Source organism: Vulpes lagopus, chromosome 10 (assembly GCF_018345385.1).
Source record: "Vulpes lagopus strain Blue_001 chromosome 10, ASM1834538v1, whole genome shotgun sequence".
NCBI classification, from domain to species: Eukaryota; Metazoa; Chordata; class Mammalia; order Carnivora; family Canidae; genus Vulpes; species Vulpes lagopus.
The window spans coordinates 59,113,606-59,140,781 of record NC_054833.1 but is presented as its reverse complement, the minus strand read 5'-3'; the positions used below and the strand labels follow the sequence as shown (position 1 = coordinate 59,140,781).

Sequence of the window (27,176 nt, the reverse complement as noted above, 5' to 3'; positions counted from 1 at the left end):
GGTGGGGTCAGAGGGGGGTGGTTCAGAGGGAAAGGGGTCAGAAGGGTGGGAAGATTTTGAGGGGTGCGGGGTGAAGACTTACGCAGCGTTGTGGGCCCTCCCCCGCGCGGGGCCGCCGCGGCCCTTACCCTTGTGCAGGACGGCGTTGGCTGGCTTGTTCCCTGCCAGCGACTCCTTGGAGAGGTGCTGGTGGCTCTCGGCCAGGCATTCGGCCTCGGCGAAGCGGGCGTGGAGGGCCATGGCGGGGTGCGCCGGCTCCTGCGATAGGTTCAGGTAGGCTGCCCGCCGAAGCTGCTCCTCGATCACCAGCGCCTGCTCCAGGAGCTGAGGGCACGGGGGTGGGGGTAAGTGCGGGCATCTGCCAGCCGTGGGGGCCCAAGACCCGTACTGCCCTCCCTGCCTGCCCATCCTAAGGGTGGACCTGGCACAGACCTCAACCTGCACCATCCCAGACACAGGGTACACCCTGCTCTTGGCCTCAGGCACCTTCCCTCCATTCCAACTACCCCTGGGCCCACCTCTGACCCAAGCTCTCCACCTCGACGCTGTTCCTCCTCTCTCTGATCCCCACCTTGAATCTCCGGGCCAGGAACTTATTTTTCATCTCCAGAAAGTTCCCCTTATTGGCTTCAGTTTTAAATGGCTCATTGATAATGGCAAACTGAGCATCATTCTGGATGTCCTGCCACCGTGCATAGCCATGGCTACGACACAGGAAGGAGACGTCAAGGAATTTAATAGGAGAATTTTACACTGTGCCATAAACACTTCCTCCTGACTCGATCTCCCGAGTGAGACACGACTCCCCCTTCCCTGGGTGTGGACTCATCCCCGTTCCAGGTTAAGAAAACCACTTCTTTCTTGTGTTTGTATCAAAGGATACAGGACAATCCCAGCCAGAAGCCAATAGTCATGTCTTCGGTGCCAGATCTCATTGAGTTTTCCTGAGGAAATAGCTGCCCGTTCCTCATTCTGCCACAGTGTGTGAAGCTCTGAAAAGCGGACCACAGGGGGAGGGCTGTCAGGAGTTTGGGAACCACTGCCAGCTCAACAGATGGGCAGAGATGAGGGACCTGAACAGTGGGAGAGGACCAAGGACTCTTTAGGAGAAAAGGGAAAGGTTAGGTTCAGGGTGAGGGGCAAAGTGGTTACAAATAAGGTTCCAGCTCAGACTAGGAATAAAGGGGGATAAAAGACACTCTGGAGGTAGGGGTGCGGCCACAGAGGCCTGCAGGCCAGGAAGGGATTGGAGGCAACACAGCAGGCGGTGTTCCAAGGGCAGCTACTTGGATGGAAGGCAGCAGAAGGCCTCAGGCAGAGCGAGAAGGCTCAGGAGGGGGAGCACACCTCAAGTGAGGAGCCCACCTCAAGTGAGGAGGCCACCTCAAGTGAGGAGCCCAGGGGGGCGAGCACAGCCCAGCAAGGGGCCCCCACCTGTGAAGCCTCCATCTGCGATATTGAACATGAACCGAGGCTTCTCTGCCTTCTCCTCGCGCCGCCCATTGGGCCGTGGCTCGTCCCGGGGAGGGCCAGGTCGCAGCTCCCGGTCCCCTTTCACATCTTCTGCTAGGACAGACGAGGCAGAGCTCACATCTGCCGCCAGCCTCTGCCCGCCCCGAAGACTACCCTGTACTGGACTGTCCCTCAAACAACTACCCCCCAGGACCCAGGCGTCTGTGCCCCCAGACTCCACCTCCCGATTCCCTCGGGGACCCAGTGCTTCCACCCATTACCTCTCTTGCCCAAATCCCCTGTTTCCCCCTCCGGCCTCTCCCTGTGCTCCTGTCCATCCAACGGCTTCTCCTCCCCCCTCTCTCCTGGCGTCGACTCTGTGGCTGTGGGAGGGGGTGGGGGACAGGAAGGGAGGATGTCACCCTCATCCCCTGACCCCAGAAGAGGGAACTGCTGGATCCTAAGCCCCTCATCGTCCCTAAGCCCATGCACCCACCTGACTTCTCTCTGTCCCCCCGGTACCCAGGCTCAGGCTCCATTTCTCCAGGCACTCCTGGCACCTCCTCCTCTAGAGAAATCTTCCTTGGTTCCAGCCGCTCCCCGAGTGATGGGGCTGGGCTAGGGGCATCGGCCTAGAAGATGACCGTGGAGTTAGGATGGGGCACAGAGATCCCAAGCACCCGGCCTTCACTCTCTCCCCTCCCAGGGAGTCAGGGAGCCACGAACCTCTGTCTCTATCTTCTCCCCAGTTCTGTTCTTCTCAGGCTTCTCCTCCTGGTTTTCCACTTCATCCTTTTCAAGAGGTGTCCTCGAGCCGTCTCCCTTCTCACTTGGAGCTGGAGTAGCTGCGGGGGGAGGCAGAGTGAGGAAGCAGAAAGACTCACCCTGACTCCTGTCTATGTTTGCAGGGCACTGACCCCACCCCCACCTCTCCTGTCATCCTGATCCTTGTTACCAGGTTTAGAAGTGCAAGGACTGTTGGTGGCAGAGGCCTCAGGGGTGGTGGGAGACGTTTTTGTAGGAGAGGAGGCTCTAGAGGAGCGCTTAGAGTCGGCACTGGGATCAGGCATCAGCTCAGGCATTGACCAGCGCCCATTGATGTGTTCAAACTCCTGTACCTGAGGGGGACAGAGGAGCATAAGGACGGGTCAGCTGCGGGCCCTGAGGGGGGCAGGTCGGCTGCAGGCAGTGGACATACAGGAAGCTCAGTCTTGTGTCCCCTCTCCCGCCAGCCTGACTCCAGAACTGAGCAGTGCTAGGCAGAGGGGGGACAGGGACTAGGTGGCCAGTCTGACGCAGGCCAGAGAGATGGATACCTTCTTCTTGACAAGAGACATGACTCCAATTCGGGTCAGCACTTGCTGGCGACTCAGGCCCTCCCGAGGAACGCCGTCAGCAAATGTTTCAGAGCCATCCGCCCCGGGCTCACAGAGATGGCGCATGAACAGAGACACGTAGGCTCTGAGAGGCGTGGGGGCGGAATACAGGTTAGGAGGGGGCACAGGGCCTACCGAAGCCCTCAACCCTTCAACTCCGCAGGTGCCTCCATGGCTCCTCCTAGGGATGAACCCTCCACAGCCCCACTCCCACCTGAGCCCCCCCCACTCCCCGCATCTCCAAGGCCCTCAGCTGCCAGGCCCCATCAGTCAGCACATCATCCTGTCCACTGGCTCCGGGCCGATGAAATGTGAGGCCAGGACAGGCCCAGGGCAGGGCTCCCATCTCCAGCGCCTCTCCCGTAGTCGGGGGACCAGGCCTCTGTGCTCTAGGCTCAGCTGAGGGGACATGGGGCGCACTGAGCCCACGCCCCAGGAAACCAAGCCATGCGATGCCCCACAGTGCCATGTGGCCGGGAGTGTGGTGATCAGTTGAGTAAGGTCACATCATGTGGTGGCCGAGCGAGCGAGCACAAGACAGGAAGACCCAAGGCTCCCTCCCAACCCCTCTGGCCAGCTGGGCCTGAAGCACCCACACTTACTTGAACTCCTTCTCCGTCTTTCCCCTCAGGTCCCGCACCAGCCACTGTGTGGTGAAGGCATCCTGCGGGGGCATCCCCCAGCGCATCACGGCATTGAGGAAGGCCTTCCGCTGCCGGGTATTAAAGCCCAGCACCTGTGGAGTGGGGTGGGGGAGGGCATGAGCCATCAGTGTCCTGGGGTCTCTCTGCTGGGCCCCCCAGGGGACACACGGGGGCCTGAGCCCAGCTCCCACCTCGATATTGCCCCCGACTCGAGCCAGCAGCGGAGGCAGTGGTTTATCCTTCTCATTCCGGAGCTGCCTCTTTGACTGTCGACGCCCTGGGTGTGTGTGGGGGGGATTGGCCTGGTTAGTGAGGGGCCCTATCTCCCCCAACCCTCAGTCCTTCTCCGCACCCCACGCCCCCAGGAGGCAGAACCGGGGAAAGGCCTGGGTCACATCTGAGCCACTTCTAATTTTCTTTCAAGCACTTTCTGACCTAGCAACCGAGCGGATCTAGGAGAAGCTGGTCCCGTTAAAAGCACTAGTACCAAGACCAGCCCGTGAGGATGTAAAACATAAACTCTCGATTTTCCTCTAGGCAACTAAGCCTGTGTGATCCTACACTCCAAGTTTTAACACTAGAGAAATTACATATGTCTTGCACTTTTAGCTTATCTGTGACCTTTAGCTCATCTACACAAAAGCACTCATCTGTAGAAAAGCAGGAGATGAAACAGATGTCGTGAGGAATGGGAAGAGCTATAGCTCTTCCTCTGAAAATGAGGAAATCAGATGTCACCTTCTGGACGCTCATCAAAGTCTTCGTCTTCTTCCTCTGATCCCACTGAGTATTCGGACTGGTTATCTGTGGGGAGACGGCTCAATGGTCAGGGACAGCTCCTGCGCTAAAAGCCCACACGGGGGCCCTTCCTGTCTGGAGGCCTACTGGGGATGCCGTCGGACTCCAGGGCCACATACCCTGCACAGGGCCCACTCGTCACTCACCTGGTCCCTGGGCACCTCCCAAACCCCACACATCTTGTGCCAAGTGAGGACCCTGGGTGTCCAGCGGGCCCCCCTCTGCAGCCACCAGCCGGCTGAAACCACCTGCGAGCCCCTCCAGCCTCCAGACAGCTCCTTCCGCCTCAGCAGGAAAGGCCCTGACCCCTAGGCCTCCCTCTTTCCCTTGAAACGCCCTCCAGGCTCCAGGCTCCCTGTCAGCACTCCTGCCTTTCCTGATCTTCCCTCTTGGGCAGTCCTCACCTTGGTCCTCCTGAGCAGCATCGTTGTAGTTGACCTGTTTGCGAACCCGCTTGCCTTTGCCCAGGTTCCGGGCCAGGTCCTCCTGCTGCTGCTCATAGTGATGCCTCAAGAGCTTCTCCCAGTAGTCAGGGTCCACATTCTCCTCCTGCTTGATGATCTCCCGTTCGATCTCCTCAATCTGGAAGGCAGCACAACACATGCTGGCAACTTCCCTCTGCCACCCGGTGCTCTCACCACAACCAAATTCCAACTCCCCTGCTGCGCGGTCTCATCAAGGCTGCGTGAATATTCTGGATGTTGCCCATCTTCCTTGCCTCTTACCCGCAACGTGCTTCTCCTCTCTGCTCCCTGAATCTTCCCTGGAACCCTCCTCTAGCACCCTCCACATCCCTCCCACTCTGACTCCTAGGCACCCACTTAGGTTCTCCTTAAAGCCTGGTTTCACCTATCAGACCCTTACTGCCTTTTGTTGGGTGCTATGGTAAGAGATAGGGTCAAAAATGAAAACAAAAGGGATCCTCGCCCCTCGAGGTCCAACAAAAGACACTGTTCTTCTGAGGTGGTCCAGGATAGAGCATCTAGTCCCCAATCTCTCACCTTGTCTTCCTCCCGCACCACATACTGGGCCACCTTGAAGGAGCTGAGATACTCGTTCATGTTCTGCACGTCTGTGTCCTCTGTTGCATCCTGGTTCCGGTCCAACAGCCGAGCGATGGCCTCATTGTCATAGTGAATAACACTGCTGTCCTCCTCCTTGTTCTCCCCTGGTGGAGATAGGGAATGAGAGGGGACTCTGAGTTCCAACCAGAATCTGGCGCAACTGGACAGAGGTCTGGGGGAGAAGGCCCTTCCCCAGGGAGTCGACGGACACGTGTTGGGGCTTCCAAACATCCACGCAAGAGAAGAGACCCCCTTTCCCCCCGAGGGCCGCATGGGAAAGGTTTTATTCTGGAGCTTCCGAAAGAAGCGTGTCCAGGAGAGCAGGTTCTCACCCTCGTTTTCGTCCTTGAACAGCTCCTCAGTGCCAAATTTGAGGATGTCATCCAGCTCTTGCTTGGACATGGAGCCCGCCTTGGAGCCTAGCCCAGGCCGTACCACCAGATGTGTCAGCATCATCTTCCTCTTGGCTACTTGCGTGATTCGCTCTTCCACGGATGCACGGGTCACAAACCGGTAAATCATCACCTTGTTGGCCTGGCCGATCCGATGAGCACGGCTGAAGGCCTGCGGGGAAAAGGAAGAGGTGGGGATGGACCAGGGGACATGTGGCCCACGTGCTGGGGAAAGGAGGCTCTTCTACCCGCCGGGACACAACTCCCTCCACTGTGAACCCACATCTCCCTGCTAATTGGTACACGGGCTTTCGGAGGTGAGCTCCCACCTGGATGTCGTTATGGGGATTCCAGTCAGAATCGAAGATGATGACCGTGTCAGCGGTGGCCAGATTAATGCCCAGGCCTCCAGCTCGGGTGGACAGCAGGAAGCAGAACTGCTGCGCCCCGGGAGCTAGGAGGGGACAAGATTATGCAATGGTTCTGTGCAGCTGGTACCAGACACCCTGACCGACAACCGTGTCACCAACTCAGAAGCTAGGAGGCACATATCCTCCTGTACCAGGGGACCTAGCACAAGTGGCTCGGGCCTTGCACACCTAGCAGGGACCAGGGCCTCTCCTCCTCACCATTGAACCGATCGATAGCCTCCTGCCTCAGAGCGCCTGTGATGCCACCGTCGATGCGCTCATACTTGTACCCTTCGTAGTCTAGAAAGTCTTCTAGCAGGTCCAACATCTTGGTCATCTACAGAGAGAGAACCACAGAGTTCTCTGGAATGATGAGGCAGTGGGACAGGCCCAGTCTGTACTGACCATCTATCTCACCACTGTCCTCAGATGCCATGCCTCCCCAGTGCTGCTCCCCCTCCTCACCCCACACTCTTATCACACTCGCTTGACTTAGGGTCACTTCTCCTAAAGCAGAGATTCTCTTCTGAGACCTATGAGAATGTTTCAGGGACATCTCCAAATGCCCTGAAACTTTACGAAATTGTGTGGCTTTCCTCAGATTTCCAAGAGCTCTGAGCCCTCCTCTCTCTCCCATGGTTAAGAAACAGGAAGGGTCCCACAGGCCACCCTCAGGCGACACGTGATTACACGTGGAGTGGCTCACCCTTGCCCTGCTCCCCATTTCCAAGAAGCTGGCCTGCAACCTCCCATGACTTTAATTAATAATGGGGGTCCGCCCACCCAGAACCTCTCAAGACTGCCACCACTTGACCTCTCACACCACAGCAGCCACAGAAACAAGGGAAGGGCCTGGCCCCAGCGGCGACACAAGGTGAGGGGTACAGGTCACCTGAGAGAAGATGAGGACTCTGTGTCCTTGCTCCTTCAACTTGCGGAGCATCTTCTGCAGGAGCATTAGCTTGCCAGATGCCTTAATAAGTGCCCCACCTTCGTAGGCCCCACTGGGGAGTTTTGGGGACTCCTGCAAAGAAGAGAGCAGAGAGAAGAGGGTCAGAGAATGCACCCCCATGTTTGGACCAAGCCCAGAAAGCCAGGAGTCGAAACCCAGCCTCCAGCCCTTTTAACTGCCCACTCGTCTGGGGGATCCCATTCCTAGACCCCTGCCCCCTGCCCAGCTCCATGCCTGCCTTGGCTCCTCCCATCCCCCATTTTCAGAGAGCAGCACAGCGGCAGCCCCCAGCTCATGCGTCACCATAGCAGCCACGGGGAAGAGGTAGGGGTGGTTGCAGCACTTCTTAAGATCCATCATGATGTTGAGCAGCGACACTTGGTTCCCACCACCTCGCGAATTCAAGGCCTCAAAGTTCCGAGTCAAGATGTACTTGTAGTATTTCCTAAAGACCAGAGTGGGGGCGTGGAAGAGACAGAGAAAGGAAGTGGTGATGAGGCCACTGCACCCCCAACCAAGCCCCCAGTCCAGGTCACCCTGCTCTCATCTCACTTCTGCATGGGGCTCAGCTCCACCCGAACAATGAGCTCTGTCTTGGCTGGCATGTTCTTGAAGACATCAGCCTTGAGCCTCCGCAGCATGTGCGGCCCAAGCAAATCGTGCAGTTTCTTAATCTGGTCTTCTTTGGATATGTCGGCAAATTCCTCCAGGAAGCCTTCCAGGTTGCTGGCAGCCGGGAGGAGATAAGGAACTGAACAGGCTGTCGGGGTGTTTTTCCCCTGGCCTGGGGCTCCCTTCCTCACTTGGAGGAACCCTCTGCCCACTCAGGTTCTCAGCCCCTCCACCCTGCATCTCCCACCCTGGTGGGGCACTTACTTAAACCTCTCTGGGGTGAGGAAGTTCAGCAGATGGAAGAGCTCCTCCAGATTATTCTGCAACGGAGTCCCTGTCAGCAGCAACTTATGATCTATCTTGTAGCCATTGAGGACCCTGAAAAACTAGAAATTGGGGCAAAGCAAGGCAGAACGGTCCCGTTAGCGGCTGGACCACGGTATCTGCGTTTTCCTGTTCCCTTTGGGATAAAGGCCCCAAATCGCTAGTCCTCCCTCTTTCCCAACCTGCACTTCACCCCTTCTGGACTGCACAAAGTCCAGAACCTTCCTTTCTCAGGAGCAGGGCAAGACTCCAAGGTCTGGGGATCTCACTCACCTTGGACTGGTTATTCTTGAGCCGATGGGCTTCATCCACCACGAGGCAGGCCCAGCGGATGGAGCCAAGGGCCGCCTGATCGATGGTGATCAGCTCATACGATGTCAGAAGAACGTGGAACTTCACCTGCGCCTCCCTCTGCCAACACAGCCACTGTCCGCTGGGCTGCCACCCGACACCCACGCACCTAGACGTCCACCCTGGTTCTTTCCCCGACACCCCCCCTTCCTGAGATTGCCAAAGGGAGCCAGGAACCCTGTCCTGCTACTTGGGGTCCAGGTGGGGATTACAGAACATGAGCCCCCCAACCCCTACCACACCATCCACTAGGGACGTAAGTGTATATTCCTCAGAGGACCTGCAGTGCCTCCAGGACAAGACAGCAGGGCGTGTCGTTGGGTGGAAGACGGGGAGAGGCCAGTGGGGAACAGAGAAACTGAAATGCTGGTCAGGGGGCAAAGAAGTAAGATGTTGGGGTCTCGGAGAAGACAAGATTGAGGGGCCTACCTTCATCTTAAAAGCTTTCTTGCCACCCTTGATAGCATTGTCTTCAAAGGAAAACTCGTTCTCTCGAATGATGGCACGGCTGTCCTTGTCACCCGTGTACGTCACCACATAGAACTTAGGTGCCCACATCTGGAACTCCCGCTCCCAGTTAATGATGGTAGAGAGAGGGGCGCTCACCAGGAAGGGACCCTTTGTGTGGCCCTGGGAATTGGGTGGGGGTGGGGTGGCCATCAGTCAGGGTTCAAGGCTGTCAGCCTCCACCCCTACATTCCCCTGAGCCAGTCAGGCCTGAGCCTGGCTGCTCCCCTTAGGGCCCCCAGCCCCCCACACCTCCTTATAGAGCGAGTAGAGGAAGACGATGGTCTGTATGGTCTTGCCCAGTCCCATCTCATCAGCCAGGATGGTGTCAGTTCCCTGGGCCCAGGAGAAGCGCAGCCAGTTCAAGCCTTCCAGCTGATACATGTGCAGTGTGCCTCCCGTGGCTGTGATAAACCGTGGCTGAGTCTCGTATTTCACCGTAGGCTGTGGAGTCGAGAAGGCAGGACACTCAGAGGAATGGACATCTGGGCTCCTCTGGTCCTAGGTCTCCTCCGCCTGCCTCCCTGGCACTGATCTCAAGCTGGGCCACAGTTCCCTCCACGAGGTCTAAGCTCAGGAAGATTCTCATCTTCATTCCCCCGCCCCCAGTTCCTTAAAGCCAGACAGGACAGCGGCAGCAGCATGAGGAAGGGAGCTGGGGATGCCAGAGCCCCGTCTGCTACTCCTAGCTGCTCTCCGGTTCCTTTGCCAGAGTTCCTAGCTGCTCTCGCGGCATGGCTGGATACTGTTCGGGAGGCTGCTGAGACTCGGGCAAGCCCTGTCAGTAGCCCCTGGGAAATCTTCAATCACCACACTTCTAGAAATGGGAGAGAGGCCAAGAGAAAGGACTTACGTCATTAGTAGGAGAGCTGGGAGGTCCATCTCCCTGCAGCTCCTTCTTCTTCTTCTTGTACTTGCGGGGCTGGGCGGGGTCCTCCCCCATAATCAGTTCTCTGGGAAAAGAGCAGGTCTGAGTGAGGCCTGCTCCTCAGGACCTTGCTTTCTCCTGAACCCACTCCAGACCCACCTCCTGCTTCCCGTAGGCTTGATTCTCTCACATTTCCTTTCTCCCAGGCTCTTTATCCTCACTGCTTGATTTTCACCTCTAGAGGTGACCCTCCTCATCCTCAGCATCCTCTTCCCCACGACTCTGGCTGGAAGTCCTCACACTGCCTCTTTGTCAGTCCCAGCCCAGAAAGCTAGAGCCGGCTCCCATTGCCCTCAATTCCAGGTTGGATCTGTCTGGAGTGGACCTCTTCTTATCCTAGAGGGGTAGCTTTTTCACCGCCTGCCCTCAGCATCCCCTCCACCCCTCGACCTGGCTCCCTCACCGGTGTCTCCAGTAGCTCTGCTTATGGTCTTCATATTCAGGGATATTCATTTCATCCTCCTCCCATGTGGACTGGTCATAGGGCAAGTCCCTCCATTTCACTAGATAGTGGTAATTCCCCTTTTTATCCACACTGTAGGGCAGAAAACAGAAAGAAGGAGCAGGAAGAGAAAAAGAACATGAACTGTATGCAAGTAGAAAGAAATCTTAACAAACGCAATCACAGGCAAACACGGAGCCTTTGTTATTAGTGAATCAACCACAGTGGGCCCCTGGGAGGGAATTCTGGATGGCTAGAGTACCACCCTACCCTTTTCAGGACAGCTGCTTAAAAAATCAATGATCAGGAACGCCTGGGTAGCTCAGTGGCTGAACATCTGCCTTTGGCTCAGGTTGTGATCTCGGGGTCCTGGGATCAAGTCCTCCATCAGGCTCTCCACAGGGAACCTGCTTCTCCCTCTGCCTATGTCTCTGCATCTCTAGTAAATCAGTAAATAAAATCTTTTTTTTTTTTTAAAGATTTTATTTATTCATTAGTGAAAAACAGAGAGAGGCAAAGCAGAGACACAAGCAGAGGGAGAAGCAGGCTCCATGCAGAAAGCCTGATGTGGGACTCGATCCCAGGACTCGGGGATCACGACCTGAGCCAAAGGCAGATGCTCAACTGCTGAGCCATCCATGCGTCCCTCAAATAAAATCTTAAAAAAAAGGGATCCCTGGGTGGCGCAGCGGTTTGGCGCCTGCCTTTGGCCCAGGGCGCGATCCTGGAGACGTGGGATCGAATCCCATGTCGGGCTCCCGGTGCATGGAGCCTGCTTCTCCCTCTGCCTGAGTCTCTGCCTCTCTGTCTCTCTCTATCATAAATAAATTAAAAAAAAAAAAATTTTAAAAAAAAATCTTAAAAAAAAAAAATCAACAATGAGAAAATATCCCTGGGCTTCTTATCACGTGTTCATCTAATTAGTATTAACCAAACACCCATTAGGTGTGAGGCACTATTCCAGACGGCGGTGATTCAGCAGTTGTGAACCAAACAGACCACCGACCCTATTCTCATGGGGCTCACGTTCTGCCATGCGTGGCAGCAACGAAACGGGAATACACGCACAGAGAGCCATCACGCTGTGACAAGGGCCACAATGGAAGAACCACTGCAAACACTGGCCTGGTTGAACTGCATTTTTCATATTTGCTTTCACACCCCATTATACCCAGCGTCATGTGTCCTCAGATTAAAGGCAATGGCTGGACTCTGCTCCTGGATTCTCTCAACCCTCCCAAAGGAGCCAAGCCCAAGGAGGGCTGGCGGGCAGGCAGGAGTTACGCAGGTGGAGCAGGTGCCGGGCTCACGGACACACACCTACGTGGGGCTGTTGCTGCCAGCCCCAGAACGGCCTAGCTCAGGCAGCCGTGCCCATGGCCAAGGCTCACCTGTGGTTGATGATGCGGTGGACGGTCATCCACTCCGGCTTGATGCCGAAGCGATAGTACTTCTCTTCCATCTCTGCGTAGTGCGGGTCCTTCACCTTGCGTTTGTCGCTCTTCCCGTCGTCCTCACCGGAGCCGTAGTCCAGGGGTGGGGGCTCATCCATGTCATTCTTTCGCTGGTAGTTTCGGTACATTACCAAGTGGAAGATCTCCAACTGAAGGGGCACAGGAGGGGAGGGAGAGAGATGGTCCCAGACCCCAGAAAGGACTCAAGGGGACGGGGACAGGCCACAGGGGCAGTGGTGGGGGATGAAACACCCAAAGTGACCTGGGCAAGCTCATCACAAGCAAAAGGAAGCAGGGAATATGGTGTGATAGAGGAAGAAATCTGAGGGAGGCTGATGGGAAAAGGACTGGAGGTGAACGAAGGAGGGAGGGTGTGAGGGCCGGAGACCGGAAGTGAGGACGAGCACAGGGTCTGGAACACAGGAGCCACAGGGGACAAGCGAGAAGAGTGACAGGTGGGGTCACAGGGAGGCACAGAGGAGCCTGGTACCTGAAGCTCCTTGGCCCAGGAGCAGTGCCAGTAGGACAGCCCCACCCACTTGACGAAGAACTCGCGCTCTGAGCGGCCTTGAAGAGGACGGGGCGGCGGGGCATCAGGGTTCCCGTCCGCCTGCTGGGGTGCTGGCACGGACACGGGTGGCTCCCCCCACCGCCAGTGCAGGATCTTCTGCACACGGCCCTTCAGCACAGGGCACTGCGGGAGGCAGAAAAAGTGCATCATTAGGGGAGGAGGACCATGGTTCCCCCCAAGGGAGGCGACAGCCCACTGATGGGGCAGGAGAGAAGGATGGAGTTGGATGAGTGGGTCCCAGGTATGGGGTGAGTCAGGGAAGCCAGGTAACACAGCAGGAAGGGGCCACTCACCGTGCACCGGGGACACAGCCACTCCCCATTGGGGATGTCGGGCAGGGGCGGGTTCAGACAGTGAATGTGGTATGAAGAGATACATGCATCACAGCACAGGAGCTCGCCCCCATCCTTGCACACGCGGCAGTACTCCATGTGGTCATCTTCCTCCTCCTTCTCCCCTTCTTCCTCTCCCTCTTCATACTCTTCCTCCTCCTCCTTGGCCTCCCACTGTACCCCCTCCTTCTCCTGGGAGGCCGAGGCCAGACATAGAGATGCATGAAGGGAAGGAGACGGACAGTGAGACCAGGAGATGGTGACAGCGACAGGACATCTAAACCCTAGATGCACAAAGAAGATGGGCAGGAACGAGGGAACGGGACACCTCTGTTTCCAAAAATGATGATGAGAGCCAAAGGGGACGGGGTGGCGGTGGGCAGAGGAGCCAAGAACATAGACCCATACACACCAGGCACCGAGAAGGCCAGGCTTCAGGGGGCAGGCGGGGGATAGGGGACAGGTGGAGGACAGTGAGCCAGCACAGGAAATGGCCAGTGGGTTTCCGGGGACACCAGGTACTCACACAGTGGGGGCAGCTCCATTTGCCCTCAGGAGCCCGGTCCAGCTCAGGATCGAGGCAGACAAGGTGGTAGGCACGAGGGCAGGTGTCACACAGAATAATTTCCCCACCCTGCTGGCACACCTCACAGTAATCCTGATGATCCGTCTCGTAGCCATCAACCTCCTCCTCCCCGGCCACTGTGGGACAGCCCAGGACTGTCATATACACCAGTGGAGGCACATGGCAGAGAGAGACAGTGAGAGAGAGATGATGGAAGAGAAAAGGGCTGAACAAAGCAGTCAGAGGGGAAAATAAGAGGGGCCCCCAAGGAATGAGGGGAGGCTAGACCACCAGGTCACACACGGCTGGCACTCCCTACCTTTCCTCTTCTTCCTTCCTGGCCGCCCTCTCTTGAGCTTTTTGGTGCGGACAGGGCCGTCAGGCCGGCCTGAGGCGCTGTGGACGCTCCCGCTGTCCAGATCTGACTCCTCGGCCTCTGGTTCAGGGCCCTCATCACTCTGCAAGACATACTGCCCGTAGCCCTGTGGCGGTCAGGGAGGCCAGCTTCATCCCACTCCCCTCCCTGGGCCTCTGGCTCCCGTTCCAGCTTCCCGCACGGACCCCTGGCCCAACATCCCCCTCAACCTCTGGGTGCCTAGTAGATGGGGAAGAGCCACTCACCGAGCCTCCCTTCTTCCTCTTGCCACCTAGCAGCCCTAGTTTGATTTTGAGCGGTGCCATCTTCTTTCCCCGAAGCTTCTTGCGTCCATCAGGCACTCGGGGGCTCTTACTCCGCCTTTTATGGCCTGGACCTGAATGAGGAGTGGGGTGAAAAAGAAATAGCAGAGGTCATGACATCCTGGAATCATAGAGGTCATAGGGGCCTCTGGACCCTTCTGTGGGCTACGGCTTCCCTGAGACCTCTAGGAAGAAGCGTTTCTTTTACAACAATCGCGGCTACAAAGACAAAAAAAAGTTCTAGACTCTAACTTGAGAGTTGTGTGGTTTAGAGAGCAGGGGCGACAGTTGTTCTAACCAGAGATTTTCTCACCTTTGCCCTCTTTGGTTTTGGCTCTTCGGATGGGTGGGGGCTGGGTATCAGCAGAAGGAGGTGGTGGGAGGGTGGGGGGTCCGGAAGGTGCTACTGGGGCAGCCGATGACACAGCAGCTGACACCTGCTCAGCCACAGCTGCGGCCGCTGCTGCCGCCGCCGCCGCCACAGCAGCTGCCGACCCCTTGAAGGGGTTGTTGGCACTGAATTCTCTCCACTTGGCCCCAAGGATGGTCATCATCTTAGACATTGGGATCTTAGGATTCTTCTTTGCAATCAGGGGCCTGTGAACACAGAAGCAAAGACGCAGGATCTTCACAGATGCTCCGTGAATACTTCTCTGTCCCTCACTGGCTAAGTCTGGGTGCTGAGAACACATCCGTTAGGAATGACGGCACTTCGAAGGTAAACAGATACAGAGCCGGAGAGAGAAAAAAATTATACAAAAAAAAACAAGAAAAAGAAACCGCAAATGTGAAGCAGATAAAACAGAGATAAAACGACATCAATAAAAATGCTTTGAACGTTTTAGTTTGTGAGATTTTTTAACACAGGTTAAGTCTCATTTCATCTTCATGAGAACATTACAAGCTGCTAGGATTCTCTGCATTTTTCTAGTAAGTTCCACGGGCCCTGGTGAAGGCTTCCCGTACTTGGAGCCTGACGGGCTGCGCCGGTTCTGCTCTGTGGCAGGGTGTTAAACTCCTAGGAGGACACGGAACCACAGTGCTCACAAGAGCCCTGCCCTTAGCAGCGAGGCAGGAGAGACAGAGCATCAAAGACACCAACGATAGCTACCAGGCATGGAACACACACTAGGGGACAGGCCCTGAGCACACAGGGCTCTGCTTACCCCAGCAAATCTCCACAAGACCCCTACGAGGGACACACTGTGACTGAGGGACACACCACGACTACATCTATTTTGCAGATTTGAAAACTGCAAAGCAAAGAAGTCACCTGCCCCAAGACGGCAGCAAGACCGCTGCTACCTAAAGCACCTGCTCCCCAACAGGCATCTCCACTCTGGCTTATTCTACTCAGGGACTCACTGAAGCTCAGCCTCCTCAGCCAGCAGGCCATGCGCCTCGCGGCCACAGGGTCCTAAGCAAGGGACAGAGGGCTTGATAACAGAGCAAAGGAAGTTGGGCAACACCGATCTTGCAGCTTTGATCTAGAGAAAAGTCACGCATGGGAAGGGCCACCGGCCCTCGGGGTCTGCCATCTCTTGGGCTTTTGAACCTAGTGCTGGAGTTAGGACCCTCCACCCTCCACCCCCGGCCACTGGGAAGGGTCCCTGGTGGGGTCGCGTCCCTAGATCCTCTGGAGTCCAGAAATTCTCCGAAGGTGTGTGCACAGTTGTGTGTGCCTGTGCTGTGCATTTCTCTGGGGAGCAGTGTCTGAGCTTTTTATTGGATTCCAGAGGGGCTCTCCTGCCACTCCCCCCACCACCCCTAAAGTAAAGCATCTGCTCGCAGGCGCCCACCAGCCCTACCGCACCTCATGAACTGGCTAAAGGCTTTGTAGTTGGTAAGTGTGTGGTAATCCTCCTCAGAGAACACATGTTCCACGTCCTCCAGGCCCCAGGTCAGAAGCAGAGTGGCTGACGACTTCTGTTCTACCTGCTGCAAGAGACCAGGGTTCATGGGGCTTTCAGCAGGGGGGGGGCTTCAGTGGGGGTCTCCCCCACATGCCTCCCTACCTACCCAGAGCTTCCAGCTGTGCTCTCCAGCTGATTCCCCCTTCACTGCCGCTCCATTGAGCACCCCTCCTTGGGGCCCTCACTCCCTCCCTCTTCAGGGATTGATGTGTCCTCTCCACACTAATTCCACTCACCTTTTGCCCCCCATCTCCCTCCCCCTTTTTCCGCCGCTTTGTCTTCTTCTCCTTTTTTTCCCTGTGCTTCCGCCTCCGTTTCCGACCTGGTCCAGTTCCATATTCGCTGCCTCCACTCTCTGACTTCTCCCGGTACTCATCCCGCTCAGAGCCAAATTCCTCCTCACTGTCCTAAGGGACAGAAATAAAAATAACATTTCTTCAGTCCGACCATGTGCCAGGAACCATTCTTAGCCTAACATGTATTACCCCTTTCAATCTTCACAACAATTCTCTGGAGATAGTGGCTCATCTATTTTTACCTAGTTGGTTTGTTTTTTGTTTTTTTTTTTGCAGATAAGGAAACTGAGGCACGAAGAACTAAGCAAACTGCCAAGGAGACAAAGGGCTGCTTGTCTCTGAACACATACAGTCTGCTCCCTGGAGCCTGCTTGCTAGGGTGAGTCATGTGCACAGAGGGGCTCTTTCCGGGGTCATGGTGAGTGAGGTTAGGGTCCCAGATCCAGGAGCCACAGGCCAGCCAGAGGGGAGAGGATGTCAGGCCTCCCTGATTTCCAGATTCCCCTCCTCCACCCTTGAAATAATAGGACCTGAGAAAACCCTAGTCCCTGGGAAAGGGTCTGCTGAGCCTTACTGTGGAGACATGAGTCTTTAACACTTACAAGCTTCTTGCGTTTTCGGGGTTTTCCTGGCTTGTTCTCCTTCTGCTTCTTGGGTCCTCGTTTTCTCTTCTTCACACCCAAAGCTGAAGGCAGCAGCCGAATGTCATCCTTATCTTTGGAGCAGAGAGCACCAGAGAAACTAAGTTTCCAGGTTCCCTGACTCAGCAGCCCCTAGACCTCCCCCTCCTCACCTTTTCTGTTCCCACTCTCTAGGAACTCAGGCATTAACTCCTGCAAAACTCACCGCCCTTCACTGGGTGCAAACACAGAGTGTTTCGAGTACTCTGGGATGCTTGGGTTCTGAATGGGAGGTCAGGGGTCAGAAGGGAAGAGCAGCCAAACCACTCCCCCCTCTCTCCTCCTACTAACAAGGGAGCAGGCTCTAGGCCATGGGCTCTGACTGTGGCAGGTCCTTTCAATCGCCGCCAGGGCTCCTCCTGCCTTCCCCCTCACTTAGCCAGCTGGCATCATGCCCAGGAACTGGGGAAGCCATGCCCAGCTGCTGGCCTGGCCTGACCCCAGCACATGGAGTGGGGAGACACAAGCTGGCAGCTCCCTAAGCCAGATGCTGAGAAGGGAGAGCCAAAGGTGGACACCTGGGATCTCACACTAACACCCAGGGCCCTCACATCCTTTCTGCCACGAGGGAGGCCTCTATTTATACTTCCTCAGACGATTGCCAAGCCTCCTGTCACCCCAACACAGCCCTGGAGGAAAAGAAGTCCTTGCCAGTCATTTTCACATCTTGCCCACAGGACCACAGCGGCTGGCTCCTCCATAACACCCTAATACTATGGGGAGCAGTCTCCACAATTACCTAAACGTTCCTCCTCTTCCCAAGTAGCCTGGAACTTTCCCTCAAATCTATTTCCATATCCCTGCTCCTTTTGAGAACTCAGGGGCCTGACCCTTTGACCCTTTGTCTTACCCTTCGTGTCCAAATTTAGTCCCATTCATACACAGGCTGTGTGGGAGACCCAAACAAAGCTGGAGACAAAGACACACCCAGCACACACATTGTCAGATGCACAAGCATGCACACACAGTCCTGAGCACAAATCCAGAGGACAGCCTGTACCCTTCAGCAGGACTAGGTGTCTGGCTTTCTCCCCAGATGTCTGTCAGGGGCCTGGGCTTCCCTGATGTGTTCCCAGGCCCCCCTTTCCACACCGGCCCCTGCCAGTCTGGGGAAGACACAGATGCCACACATCTAGGGCCCTGCTTGGCCTCTCCCCCCCACCCCCACCATGCCCCAGCGGGCACTAGACTAACCAGCCAGACCTGTCCTGCTCAGGCAGAAGCAGCTGTGCAGGAGGAAAGCCCGGGCGGGCCCAGCCCCTTGCTCTAGGACACGCAATCCTTCGGCCCATAACAGCCAAGGGAAAATTAGCCACAATTAACACGGCTTGCTTCCACTGCCTGCGGTTCCGGGCGTCTCCTTCCTCGGCGCTACCTGCCCTCAGAACTCCAGCATCCTGTGTCCTCTGCAGAGTACAGGAACACCCTCTAGGACGGAGTGCGGGGGGGGGGGGGGGGCGGGCGGCGGGGACGGGACGCGTGCAGCAGGCCCCGGGCCGTGCAAAGAGCGTGCGGGCTGGAGTAGGAAGTCAGAAAGACGCCATGCTCCTCCCCCGCACCCCTCCCCCGGCACCCTCCTCCGTCCCCGGCCAGCAGCCAGCTCTCCCCAACCCCCGGGACGTCGCTTAATGTGAACATGAGAACGGGAGGCCGCTGGGGCGGCGGCAGGGGCAGGCCCACTGGCTCCGCGTCAGGGAACAGGCCGGCGCGGCCACCCGCCCCTCTGGGGGTGGGGCACCTAACCCCGGGACCTCGCCGCCGGTTCGCCCCGCTCTCCACTCCCCACCCCGCAGGACGCTCCCGAAGTCGGGAGACCGGCGGCGGCGGCGAAGGGAAAGGCAGGGCAATAAAGCAAATCCAAGTCCCAACCTCGGTCTCAGCAGCCACTCAATGCTGGCCCGGCGCCCAGACTCTCCCACACCCCGGCTCGGATCCCGGGAAGCGGGCGGGGGCGGGGGGAGGGCGGTGCGCGGCGGGGGCGGAGCCTGGCGCGCCGCGGCGGCGGGCGGGGGAGAAGCGGGCGGAGCCGGGCCCAGGCCGCGCCTCCCGCCCGCCCCGCTCTCCCTCTAATCTCACCATCAATCTCTCACACATATATTTATTTTTTCTCAAATTCCCCTCCCTCCCCCACCACGCACCACCATAATAGGTCTGCTGCACATGCGTACTGCAGGCAGGGGGTGGGTTTGTATTTTCAGACCTTTTGCAAAGAAACTACCAGAATTTTCCGCACCACCCACAATCATTCCCCACCCCCACCCCCAAGGAATCACATCTATATATTATGTTATATTATTTCTCGAGACTTGCCAGAAGGGGGAGGGAGAAGAAATGAGTTTTTGGCTTCCTGCTCCCTTCCCCCACCAACACGAGTGCTATTATTTTAAACGTTTTACAACGTAAGGAGCCGAGAAGGGGGGGAGGGATAAAATTGGTCGGGTAAGAATGTAAAACAAAATGGTGAGAATCAAAGCAGTCAGGATGAAAAACAATAGACCTCTAATATGTGCGAACTCATATTCTGGAGAAGGATGAGGGAGGGCAGCCCGCACACATTTCCTTCTAGGAGGCTTATTTTGCCCACACCTAGGTAGACAGAAATGACGAGCGGACCAAAAATATTTTTCTCAAAGTTTTGCCTCAGAAAGTCCGGGGGGGGGGGGTGCATCTGGGTCACTCTGTTGACTTGGGAGGGCCTCAAGACTGGGGTGGGGGGTACGATGGCCCTGGAAGAGGGAGGAGGTGGGTTTTCATTTCAGATACAAATTTTTAAAAAAACATTTGACATTTCTTCTGGGCTGTTGAGAGAGCAGGGGGGAAGTGGGGAGGGAGGACTGACACAAAAGACCCAACCTGGACCTCAGATTCTTTCATGCCCCTCTCTTACATTCCCAGATCTCAGACCAAAAACGCATAAACACCACATTCCAAGTTGGCCCTACAAATAGGTGAGAGCTGTCCGCGGGGCAACACAACCTGACATCCTTTCTCTCCCTCTTTTTAGCACATCAGCTGGGTTCCAGGCACCCCCTCCCCACCATCCTTTATTCCTCCTCCCTCCTGCAACCTCGTGGGTTCTCTGGGATAACTTTCTGAAAACTTTTCTCTTTTTCAGACAAGCTTGGGGAGGGGAGGTGTCCCCGTTTCCATCAGACACGTACCCTCCACCACCCTCACCCCAAGAAGGTACCCCATACTCCCTCAAAGGCTGTCTCAACCGAACAGGAACAGTTGCCACATAAGCCACACAGATCAATGTGACAGTTTTACAAAGATAGACGTCCTGAAGTTTGATGCATTCGTGCTACAGGGCTCCCAGAGGCCTGGGGGTGTGGGTGTCCCCTTTCAAGCCCCAAGCAAAGATGCGCCCCTGTCCTCAAGAAGATCGGCAGTCACTGCACTAGGAGGGTGGTCTGAGGGGGGCCGTTGCTGCCGCCCCCCCTCCACTCCAGGCAGCAGGCTGTCCCAGTCCCTTCCAGCCCTGGTGGAACTGCCCAGAGAGCGCCAGAGGACTTGTCATCCCGGGGGAGGGGTGCCGAGTGACGGTCAAGCTGCAGAACAGCTGGGTGGGCAGTGCACGCCCCCCCATTCCTCGGCATGATCAAGGTGCGGGTGGTTTCAGCGAGAGTGACAGTGAATGGCAGCCACGTGAGAGTCACAGCTGGGCAGCTCGGCCACCCCAGACTGACGGGGTCACACGGCGGGGGGGGGGGGGGGGGCTCGCACTTGACACAAAAGAGCCTGGAGCAGGGTGCTGATAAAGGGGGTGGAGTTGGGGGCATCTGGTCCCAGACACTCTCCCCGCGCTCCCCAATCTTCAAGGAGTGCTCTCCCGATTAGGACGGGGGGAGGGGGTGCCCCGAGGCGGATCAAGCGTGAGTCCAGGAAGTGGTCTGCGTGGAGTGCGGCCACCACCTGCCCCCCATCACCCGCCGCCCGCAGGTGCTCACGCGACCTCTCCCCCACGCGCCACCGCGCGTCCCGGGGAGTCGACGGGCGCCCAGGTTCCCGCAGGTGGGGGGTCCGAGGGACGCTGGCCCCCACCCCCACCCCCGCCTCCCCCGCCCCTGAGGGGGGGGCGGTGAGGCCCGCGGTCCGCTCCACGCGCGGAAACTCCCCGTCACCTCAGTGCAACCCCACTCGGGCGGGAGCTCGAGGGGCGCCCGCGCGGCCGCCCCTCCCCCACGCGCCCCTCCTCCACGCCGCCGTCCGGCCGCCAGGGTCTCCGCGGTCCCTCGCTCGGCCAGGGAGGGGGCCCTGGCTTCGCCGCGGCCGTTTCCTGCCTACCCCCTCCCAGCCGAGGGTAAAAAAAAAAAAATCTCCTCCTCCTCCTCCCCCGAAAGCCGCGACCGAGTGGCCCGGTCCGCGCGCGCAGCTCGCGCCCAGCGCTCTCCAGCCCGGGCGGCGGCGACGGCGGCGGCGGCGGCGGCTGCGGCGGCGGCGGCGGGGGAGGGGTGCGGCGGGGGAGGGGAAGAGGCCTGGCCCGGGGGCCGCCGCCGCCGCCCGCCGCCCGCCGGCCCGGCCCGGCCCGCGCGGGGCCCCGGGCCCGACGCTGGCGCCCCGCGCCCCCGGATTCACCTCGGCTCGGCCGCGCGGTGGGTGCCTCGCCCCCGGCCGGCCTCGCGCGCCCGCGGCTCCCGCTCGGGCCGGGGGGTGGGGGACGGGGGGAGAGCTTCGGGGCGGCCGCTTACCTGGCGGCGGGGGCGGCGGCGGCGGCGGGGGCAGCGGCGGCGGCGGCGGCGGCGGGAAGAGGTGGCAGCCGGGGGGGCTGTGGCGGTCGCGGCCCCGGTCGTGGCCCGGCCCGCGCCCGAGCACTCCCTCGTCGTCGTCCTCCTCGTAGTCCTCGTCGGCCGCCTCCACCTCCTCCTCCTCCTCGTCGCCCTCTTCTTCCTCCTCTTCTTCCTCCTCCGACACCACCATCTCCTCCTCCTCCTCCTCCTCGTCCCTCAGAGGGGAAGCCATCCTGTGGCTCTGGCCCCCCCACCACCCCCCCACCCACCGCCCGCCCGCCTCCCCCACCGCTACCACCACCACCTCCTCCTCCTCCTCCTCCTCCTCCTCCTCCTCCTCCTCCTCGGCGGCGTCCTCCTCCTCCTCCCCACCGCCTCCCCCAGCCCCCCAAACCCCCGGGCCACCCCCCTCCAGAACCCCCCCTCGGGGCCGCCGGCTGAAGAGGGGGGCCGAACCACCCCCAAAAATTGTCTTGGAAAAAATTGAGAGACTTTCCCCCCTCCCCTTCCTCCCAAGAGAACGAGAAAGGGGGATTAAAATATATATATATATAAAAGTTTTCGACTTCTCTCTGCCCCCCTCTCCGTTGCTTTAAATATATTTAAATTCTGAGGGGGGCGCTCAGAAATATTTCTCAGAGCTGAGGCAGTAAGATGGCCGCCTTGAAATTATTTTTAAAACAACCCCCCCTCAAGCACCGCCACCCCCTCCATGAAGAAAGGGAGAGGGGGGAAAAATCCCCTTTTAAAACAAAATGGCTGGCTTAATATTTCAGTTTTCACCCCCCCATTCTCCTCCCTGTTACACCCCCATCTCCAAGCCTCTACCCAGAAACCCACAAATTTCTCCCTTTTTTCATAACTGATTAGTGCACAGATTAATAGAGATATTTTCCTTGTGTACTGTGTGTGTGTGAGTGTGTGTGTGTGAGTGTGCGCGTTGGGGGGGCACGAAGGGTTTCTGCATAAAACAAAAATGGCTGCTCTTTCTAACTCCCCCCCCCCCATAAAAATATTTGAGGGGGGGCATTAATCAGTACTCATGCTCAGTCTGACATCAGCATAAATTGTTAAAGGTTAACTAGTTAGATACTAGTCCAACTAGATTTAAATATTTTTCTTTTCTTTACTAGTCTCTTCCTCCCCACCTCCCTTCTCTTAAAGAAAAGCTTTTTTTTTTTTTTCTGAATACTTCAGAAGGGAGTGGTTTGATGTGAAGGGTTTTTTTTTTTCCCCTTCAGGCATTGAAAAGGAAAAGATGAAATATATGTTTATATATAACTCTTGTTTCTACATACCTCGCTGGAGTCAAAACGCATTTAATTGTGTACGTACCGTCCAAGTGAGGCACGGGGCTGGATTTTTTCCCCCCTTTCTTTTAAAAAAAGTGACAGAAATCCTAGTGACTTTTGGGGGGGAAGAGATATGAATAGATACGATGATTGAGGTTTTTTTTTTTTTCTTCAAAGGAGTCCATGTTTGATTCTCCCCTTTGCCCAGGCTTTTCAGTGATTTATAATTGTTGTAAATTTTATCTGCACTCTTTTCTGATTTACTCGCTCCCCCCTTACCCGACCCCGCCTCCCCCAATTGCCTCGACTAGAAAATTCATCTGACTTGGGAAATGAATTTAGGGGGCCAGGAGTACAGATTTTTAGAATAAAGGGGAGTCAAGTCTGAAAAATTGTGAAATTGTCTCCTCTTTTCTCCCATTGCAGTACATTCCCCTGTCTCCGTGGTCTTCTGACAGTGGTAAAGTGGAAGAAACTGAGGCACGGTGAGACACAAAAGTATCTGGGACTGAGGAGAAGACAGAGGTAGGGGTCCCCTGGCATTTCCACTGGGCTTGCCCGGGATTTCTCACTGTACCCCGGTGTTTATGTTAGAAGTGGTGCCGGGAATCGGATGGAAGATTGGAGAGGAGTCCAAAAGTAGCTCTCCCGTCCAGAGATTCCATCAGTGAAGTCCTCTAAAACTTGCCCCTGGAGCAGTGCTAGCAAAGGAGGGAAGGCGAAAAGCTCAGATCTACCTTTTTTTTTTTTTTTTTTGGTCCTCACCTTTCCAAACTCCACCTTCCTTTCATTCTTTTCATCTCTCTTTGCCTGTCCTTGCCCCAGGGCATCTTTTCTGTCCTGGGTTATTCCTCTCCCCCTGGAGTGTAGCTGCCAACCCCCTGCCCCCGCCTGGCAGCCCCCCCGCAGTCCTCCAGAGCATCTCAGGCCTGAGGGGCATCTCAGGCCTGAGGGGTAGGTAGGCAGCAACCAGAAAGCATTAATGACAGGGGATACCACGCCAGTGTTTGCTTAGGAGGCTGGAATGTTCTTTATTGACACGCCACCCCCCTACACACATGCACACTGATGCACTTCGTTGAGCGTGGATGTCCATCTTTTTCTTAACCTGGCCTTTGGACATCTCCCGTCTCGGCTCCTGTGTCCTTCCTGTGTGCTCAGTCTACCTTCCGTCCCTCTTCTGTTCCAGTCTGTTCCCTTGCCCGGTCTTTTTGTACGAGGCCATCTGGGTATCCTCCTCTTTCTGTGCGTGGGCTTCTCTGTACGTGTAATTTTATTCCCCCTTCACCACCCCCCCACACACACACACACACACGGACTCCCATCCCTTTGATTCTCTGGACTCTCAGGCTCTGTCACCTCCAAGTGACTTTCCACCTCTGTCTTGTTTGTGTTTACTTCTCTCTTTCCAGCCTCTGACTCCATGTGTGTCATCCTCGTGTGTGTGTCCGGCTCCCTCCTCTTTCTGGCCCTTCTGTGTGTGTGTGTGTGTGTGTGTGTGTGTGTGTGTGTGTGTGTATCTGTCTGTCTGGGAGAAGTGTCCCCACGTGGATATGGGCCAGCCTACACATGGTGTGCACCGCAGCTGCCCTGTCTCCCTGCACCCCCTGCCTGGGTGCCAAGCACCCAGGCCCGCTCGCCACGTGTGCCAGGAGCTGCAGGTGTGCCTGCCTGTCCAAACATTTGTCATGTTGTCAAGTGTGCTTTGCATGTGGATCTACTCATTTGCTCCCTTCCCCCTCTGGTCCAGGGCCCCCTCTGCCTGCCTGGCCTGCCCTCGCCTGGCCTCTTTCCTTTCAGCCAACCTCTCCATTTCCCCTTGTTGGGTCCTTGTTCCCGCCTGCCTCCCTACCTGCTTGCTCCTGTTATGGTGTTTGCCTGCCTGCCTGTCTGCTCCTCCCTGACTGGCTGGCAGCCTCTTTCTCGGTTGTCTGTCTGCTTCTCTGGCTGTTTGCCCACCACTCTCTCTCCAGCCATCTGTCTCCCCGCCTGCCTGTCTCTGTCACTTTTTTAGCCCCCATCTCTTGGTTTTTCTACCTTCCAGGGTCTGCCATGCTTCCCCATCTTGGTGGGCCTCCTCTCTTGCCCTTCTGCATGGCCCGCCACTCACGTGTGTGCCCGTGGGGTGGGTGGGTTACACTCACCTCCCTGGACGTCCAGCCTCCCAGCCACCTGCCCCACCGTCCAGTCCTTGCATCCTTCCAGTCTGACTTCCTGGCAGCTTTTGGTTCCTTGGCTTCCTCAAAGCTGCACCCCCATCCATATGGGTGGCCTCTCTGCCCCAAGGCTGGCTGCCCCCGTGCCCCTGAGTCTCTGGGCCTTCTGGCTGCACTGTCGTCGTGTCTTTTCCCTCTTCCCTTAGACGAGCAGCCCACCCCAGCCTCCCTACTACCTTCTTTGCAGCGCCTGCTCTTTCCCGCCTTTTTGCCGCTGTCTGCCTGGCTGGCTCTGGCTGGTCACGTCTCCACTTGCTCTCTCATCTTTGTCTTCTTCTTTCCTTGTCCCTCGGGGTTCAGATAGGTAGTACATACACAGCACAAGATATGTGAAGTGCTAATGGTGTCCTGTGGGGAGTAAGCCTCCCTCCTGCATCTCTCCCGGGGGTCCCCTGTTCCTCCCCCGGAGGCGGTCACTGCCTGATGCTTCTTGGATGTTCCAGAGGAGAGCATATCTGAGTCCACTTGCTGTTGGCCGCACCCCTTCCTACTTTCCTCCCTGTTGTGCTGGACACTTCCTTTTCTGTCACTCTTATCGATATGCTTTCCCACTTCCCTGGGCTTGCCATTTCTTGCTCCTTGTCTTTTTGAGTCGACTCGGTGGCACCTGTCTCTTTGATTGACGGGCTGCTAGTTGTGTGCTTTTGCTGCCAGTACCTGAGGATGCTTGGGAAGGCCAGCTCCCTCCCGGGTCCTCCTCTGAGTAATGAGCTACCTGGAGACAGCACAGCTCTGCTGGTGTCATCGCCAGCGAGCTGCGTATTAACCGACACAGATGTGAAGGCCCAGGGAGAACTGAAAAGGACCCCATATAAATGGGCACGGTTACTAAGGTACAGGTAGCCCATGTGTACAGAGTCCATGCAGGCCCGTGCGGCCTTCCCAGCACATCTGCGTGCACACCCATCCGGGTGCAGTCTCGACAGGCCTAGGACTCTAGATCCCTGGAGTGCGTCTTCCTCCTGGTCTGAACAACTGTTTCCTCCTCTCACTTTTCTCCCCCTCTCCTCCTTCCTGTGGGCTCCTCTGCCCTGCCACCTCAGGGATGGTGACGCTCAGTCCTCGGGGGGAAACAAAGACATGCCCTCTGTCCAGGTCTCTCTAGAAGGACGACAAGGAAACTTTGGCACAGAGCGCACTGCCCTTTGCCCATATTCCTGAATCGCACGGTGTCAGCCTCTGCCTTGGGGCCTCCAGGCTTCTGGGCCTCTGTCCTCTTTCCCGCCCACCCTCTCTCACTTCTCTTTTCTTGGTTCTGTCCTTCCCCTCAACTGTCTGTCTGGGGCTGCATTCCAGCGTCCCTCTGATTGGCCACCTTCCCCCTCTTCTGTCTGATTGGCCTACATCCCTCCATCACCCCATCTATCTGCCGGATTCTCCCTGTCTGCCTGTGGTAATGTATGTGATGGCACTTTATCAGTCACCGAGCCCCGTGCGGCATTAGACACTGTTACCACTTTGTCTTCTCTCTCTCCTTGTTCTTTCCCCTCCCAGCTGGCCTGCCTTCTCTCCCTCTCCCGAGGCCTGCTTGTCCTCCCTGGTCTCTCCTTGCACTCTTACCAGCCTCCCTGTGTCTGTTTGTCCTTAGGCCTTTTATCTGTGCCCGCATATCTCCCTGTCTCTAGTTGCTTGTCCCCGTACCTGTCAGTGTCAACGTGGGCACTGCCCCCTGCCTTTTTCTCTCTCTACTTCAGAAACTAAAACTGAAATACAAAATTAAAATGCCATCCGCCTCATGGTTAGAGCAGAATGGTTTTTGGTTTTAATGAGAAGACCATTAAGGTGAGAAAAAGGAACTTAGGCACACAGCCTGTCTAATGTAAACCAGAAATTAGACACCCCCTGTTCCCAAGAAAGAACTAGAAGAAAATTGTGAGGGACTCCTAAGCCACAAGATTACTTCTTTAAAGCAAATGCAAGAAACTTACTTATCCAAAACAAGAGTTGCTAATCCTTTTTGGTTCATAGAAAGCTACAAGCCCTTCCCCCAGAAAAACAGTATACAGTTGACCCTCGAACAACACAGGTTTGAACTGCGTGGGTCCACTTTATGCGGATTTTTTTCAATAAATATATTGGAAAATATTTTGGAGATGTGTGATAATTTGAAAAAACTTGTAGATTCACTGCATAGCCTAGAAACATTGACAAAAGTAAGAAAAAGGTTATTTCACGAATGCATAAAATACATGTAGAT

The 27,176-nt window shown here is 56.6% G+C and overlaps 2 protein-coding genes and 1 non-coding gene across 14 annotated transcripts in view; 1 reads left to right on the top strand and 2 right to left on the bottom strand.

Annotated features, from left to right (window-relative positions):
• CHD3 (chromodomain helicase DNA binding protein 3) overlaps positions 1 to 21,759 on the bottom strand; it is a 25,047-nt gene extending 3,288 nt beyond the window's left edge. Inside the window, exons 1-37 of one of the 12 annotated variants that reach the window (XM_041771226.1) lie at positions 21,433 to 21,759; positions 16,664 to 16,776; positions 16,002 to 16,172; positions 15,666 to 15,790; positions 14,166 to 14,449; positions 13,796 to 13,926; positions 13,494 to 13,644; positions 13,136 to 13,311; positions 12,571 to 12,801; positions 12,197 to 12,400; positions 11,644 to 11,855; positions 10,214 to 10,345; positions 9,736 to 9,835; positions 9,135 to 9,326; positions 8,805 to 9,005; positions 8,298 to 8,435; positions 7,965 to 8,086; positions 7,641 to 7,814; positions 7,392 to 7,533; positions 7,029 to 7,160; positions 6,356 to 6,473; positions 6,056 to 6,180; positions 5,667 to 5,898; positions 5,272 to 5,438; positions 4,675 to 4,852; positions 4,211 to 4,276; positions 3,664 to 3,749; positions 3,431 to 3,564; positions 2,769 to 2,913; positions 2,408 to 2,570; positions 2,179 to 2,297; positions 1,949 to 2,084; positions 1,734 to 1,835; positions 1,435 to 1,566; positions 884 to 992; positions 572 to 704; positions 83 to 324 (exon numbers count right to left, since the gene is read on the bottom strand). In XM_041771226.1, the coding sequence (XP_041627160.1) occupies positions 83 to 324; positions 572 to 704; positions 884 to 992; positions 1,435 to 1,566; positions 1,734 to 1,835; positions 1,949 to 2,084; positions 2,179 to 2,297; positions 2,408 to 2,570; positions 2,769 to 2,913; positions 3,431 to 3,564; positions 3,664 to 3,749; positions 4,211 to 4,276; positions 4,675 to 4,852; positions 5,272 to 5,438; positions 5,667 to 5,898; positions 6,056 to 6,180; positions 6,356 to 6,473; positions 7,029 to 7,160; positions 7,392 to 7,533; positions 7,641 to 7,814; positions 7,965 to 8,086; positions 8,298 to 8,435; positions 8,805 to 9,005; positions 9,135 to 9,326; positions 9,736 to 9,835; positions 10,214 to 10,345; positions 11,644 to 11,855; positions 12,197 to 12,400; positions 12,571 to 12,801; positions 13,136 to 13,311; positions 13,494 to 13,644; positions 13,796 to 13,926; positions 14,166 to 14,449; positions 15,666 to 15,790; positions 16,002 to 16,172; positions 16,664 to 16,776; positions 21,433 to 21,703 (5,789 nt within the window). In that variant the 5' untranslated portion in view covers positions 21,704 to 21,759. Of the gene's footprint in view, positions 1 to 82; positions 325 to 571; positions 705 to 883; positions 993 to 1,434; positions 1,567 to 1,733; positions 1,836 to 1,948; positions 2,085 to 2,178; positions 2,298 to 2,407; positions 2,571 to 2,768; positions 2,914 to 3,430; positions 3,565 to 3,663; positions 3,750 to 4,210; positions 4,277 to 4,674; positions 4,853 to 5,271; positions 5,439 to 5,666; positions 5,899 to 6,055; positions 6,181 to 6,355; positions 6,474 to 7,028; positions 7,161 to 7,391; positions 7,534 to 7,640; positions 7,815 to 7,964; positions 8,087 to 8,297; positions 8,436 to 8,804; positions 9,006 to 9,134; positions 9,327 to 9,735; positions 9,836 to 10,213; positions 10,346 to 11,643; positions 11,856 to 12,196; positions 12,401 to 12,570; positions 12,802 to 13,135; positions 13,330 to 13,493; positions 13,645 to 13,795; positions 13,927 to 14,165; positions 14,450 to 15,665; positions 15,791 to 16,001; positions 16,173 to 16,663; positions 16,777 to 21,432 lie in introns of all 12 variants that reach the window. The other 11 variants (XM_041771225.1, XM_041771224.1, XM_041771233.1 and 8 more) reach the window with 11 other exon arrangements.
• Positions 3,136 to 3,276, bottom strand: LOC121501086. Its single transcript, XR_005990525.1, has one exon.
• LOC121499946 lies at positions 21,209 to 27,176 on the top strand. Its single transcript, XM_041771235.1, has 2 exons — positions 21,209 to 21,336; positions 23,190 to 27,176. The coding sequence occupies exon 2, from the start codon at positions 24,333 to 24,335 to the stop codon at positions 25,281 to 25,283; it is 951 nt and encodes a 316-aa protein (XP_041627169.1). The 5' UTR covers positions 21,209 to 21,336; positions 23,190 to 24,332; the 3' UTR covers positions 25,284 to 27,176.

Excerpts from the sequence above, each read along its gene's own strand:
- LOC121499946 (XM_041771235.1), top strand. The coding sequence starts at position 24,333 with ATGGTGTGCACCGCAGCTGCCCTGTCTCCCTGCACCCCCTGCCTGGGT.